Source organism: Corapipo altera, unplaced genomic scaffold (assembly GCF_003945725.1).
Source record: "Corapipo altera isolate COAL_440 unplaced genomic scaffold, ASM394572v1 61029, whole genome shotgun sequence".
Lineage (NCBI taxonomy): Eukaryota > Metazoa > Chordata > Aves > Passeriformes > Pipridae > Corapipo > Corapipo altera.
The window spans coordinates 639,338-641,404 of NW_020885027.1; the positions used below are offsets into that span (position 1 = coordinate 639,338).

A 2,067-nucleotide genomic window follows, 5' to 3' on the forward strand; every position below is an offset into this window, starting at 1 on the left:
TAATTTTCAGGTTAAGTTTTTAGTTTCTAGAGAAAGGAAGCCTAAACTCACGAAATTACTGTCTCCTGGCAGTCTCTAGTTTTAGGATCTAGTTCTTCTAATTGAGAACTAAATAACTTTTACTTTCCTTAGCTTTCTATCACTACTTCATTTCTGCTTCCTGATTTATTACATTTGTAAACAATCATGGCAAACTTCTTTAGTAAATGCTATAAATGAGTGTTCTGTTCCAACTATTAAACTTGTGTACAGCTTTTATGAAAACTTATTTTTAAGAGGAAAAAATCTGCATGACTTCATGCATCGTCTCAAAAAGTAATATACTTGCCTATGGTCTACTAATTGTGATGAACTTCAAGTTGCCAGTTCTACTTATTGCACGGTAATATGTTTTGGTATGATTGACTGTGCTGTGCAGGAGATAATTTAAATACTGTTCCCATTTTAATGCTAATGATTTGGGGACAGGGCAGTTGTACTACAGAGAGCCTTTTTTTTTTTAGAGATGGTCTTCCTTAAATTTAATCAGTATCACCTTAAACTATTTATTTAATGATTCATTTTTGGAGAGGTAGTTTTTAAAATAGTTTTTAATTTAATTGCTTCAAAATAACTTCTTGTAACCAATTTCTTATTATTCTCATGGTTTAATGGCTGAGCTTCCTATATCCTGACTCTTTGAAGGCCTTAACTTAAACCCAAGTAGACGATAAATCTATATTTCATCTCAGCAGATGTTACTCAAATAATGCATTTTTTGTCAGTAATGTTTTTTTAAATAAGGGGATTACTGGGAACTCTTACGGCAATTTTGCAAATGGTGAAAATATATTTGTTTTTAATTAGCTTTGGCAGAGGAAAGCTCAAAGAATTAAAAATGAGATAATGCTTCGTTGTAACAGTTAAAAACTAATCTAGTTTAATAACTACTACAATTTGTTTCTTCAGTGGCATATGAGGGGAAAAAAATCAATCATGTTCAAGTTTATAATTCACTGTTCTTGGCCCAGTTCTGCTTTTTCACGTGGGGAAAATACACCAGAATGGGTTTTTGGTTTACAGATGGATTTTAACAGATGGGAGAACTGTTTCATTTTGAAACTCTCAGGTTAAGTTGGCAAGACTTAATAGGTCTCGATGGCTGCAGATAAATTGCATATTGCTGTTTTACAGTTGCCTTTTGAAGTAATGTCTTAGTGACTATGAAACTGGAGCTGGGGGGAGGGTGTGGGGTGTGTGTGGGTTTAAATATATTTTAAACTACCTAATTCTAAGTCTGGTAGGGTAATGTTGAGGATGCTTCTCTCAAGCAAGATGGGTTTTGCTTTTTTTCTAGTTGTTAATGTAGGGTTGTACTGGGGGGGGGTTGTTGTTTGTTTTTTTTCTACAGCATGTTCTTAAGAAGCTGTTGGCTATTACAGAACTCCTTCAACAAAAACAACATCAGTATTCACTGTCTAATAACATCAGGTAGCAGCCCTCTACCTGAATTCTGCATGGATCCAGCATGTCTAACATGGCAACTGACAAAAGTATCACTTCTTTTGCTCTTGCCAAAAATAGCACACCCTGTCACATTCACAGTGATGTGTGAACTATGCAAAAAAGAAAACAAAGATTCTGTTGGTGAATGATTGAACCAGCAGCTCTTTAAACTATGTGTGCAGGATATTTGCACTTTTTTCCACTTGGAACCAATTTTTACAGCCTCTGAGCCTTGGTGTATAGTTTACCTTCTGCAAAGAAAATGCTGTGACTGTCTGTCTTGAACTTTGAAAATTATTTTCAATGCCTGCAATTGCCAAAGGTTTTCTGTCTTGTTGGAAAAGAATTACCAACTGACAAGGAAAGATATGTATTGTTTTGACAGCTACATGTAACTGGATAACATTACTTATTGTAATTTCTGACTGGTTACAATTAATATGACTTTTTCAACCATTTGAACATGTATTTGCAATTTCCAGAGTTTGATGGTTATGGTAAAAACAATCTTTCCTGTATACTTTTTATACCATGCTGTTTCTCTTGCTGGAATCACATCAAAAAAATATGCAGAAGGGATCT

At 34.3% G+C, this 2,067-nt stretch overlaps 1 protein-coding gene across 1 annotated transcript in view; it reads left to right on the forward strand.

Moving 5' to 3' along the window:
* The window catches only part of LOC113959220 (ras GTPase-activating protein 1-like), a 99,029-nt gene extending 97,555 nt beyond the window's left edge, over window positions 1-1,474 (forward strand). The window contains exon 25 of the mRNA XM_027668092.1: window positions 1,391-1,474. Coding sequence (XP_027523893.1) covers window positions 1,391-1,474 — 84 coding nt within the window. The remainder of the gene's footprint in view (window positions 1-1,390) is intronic.
* The last annotated feature ends 593 nt before the right edge of the window (window positions 1,475-2,067 follow it).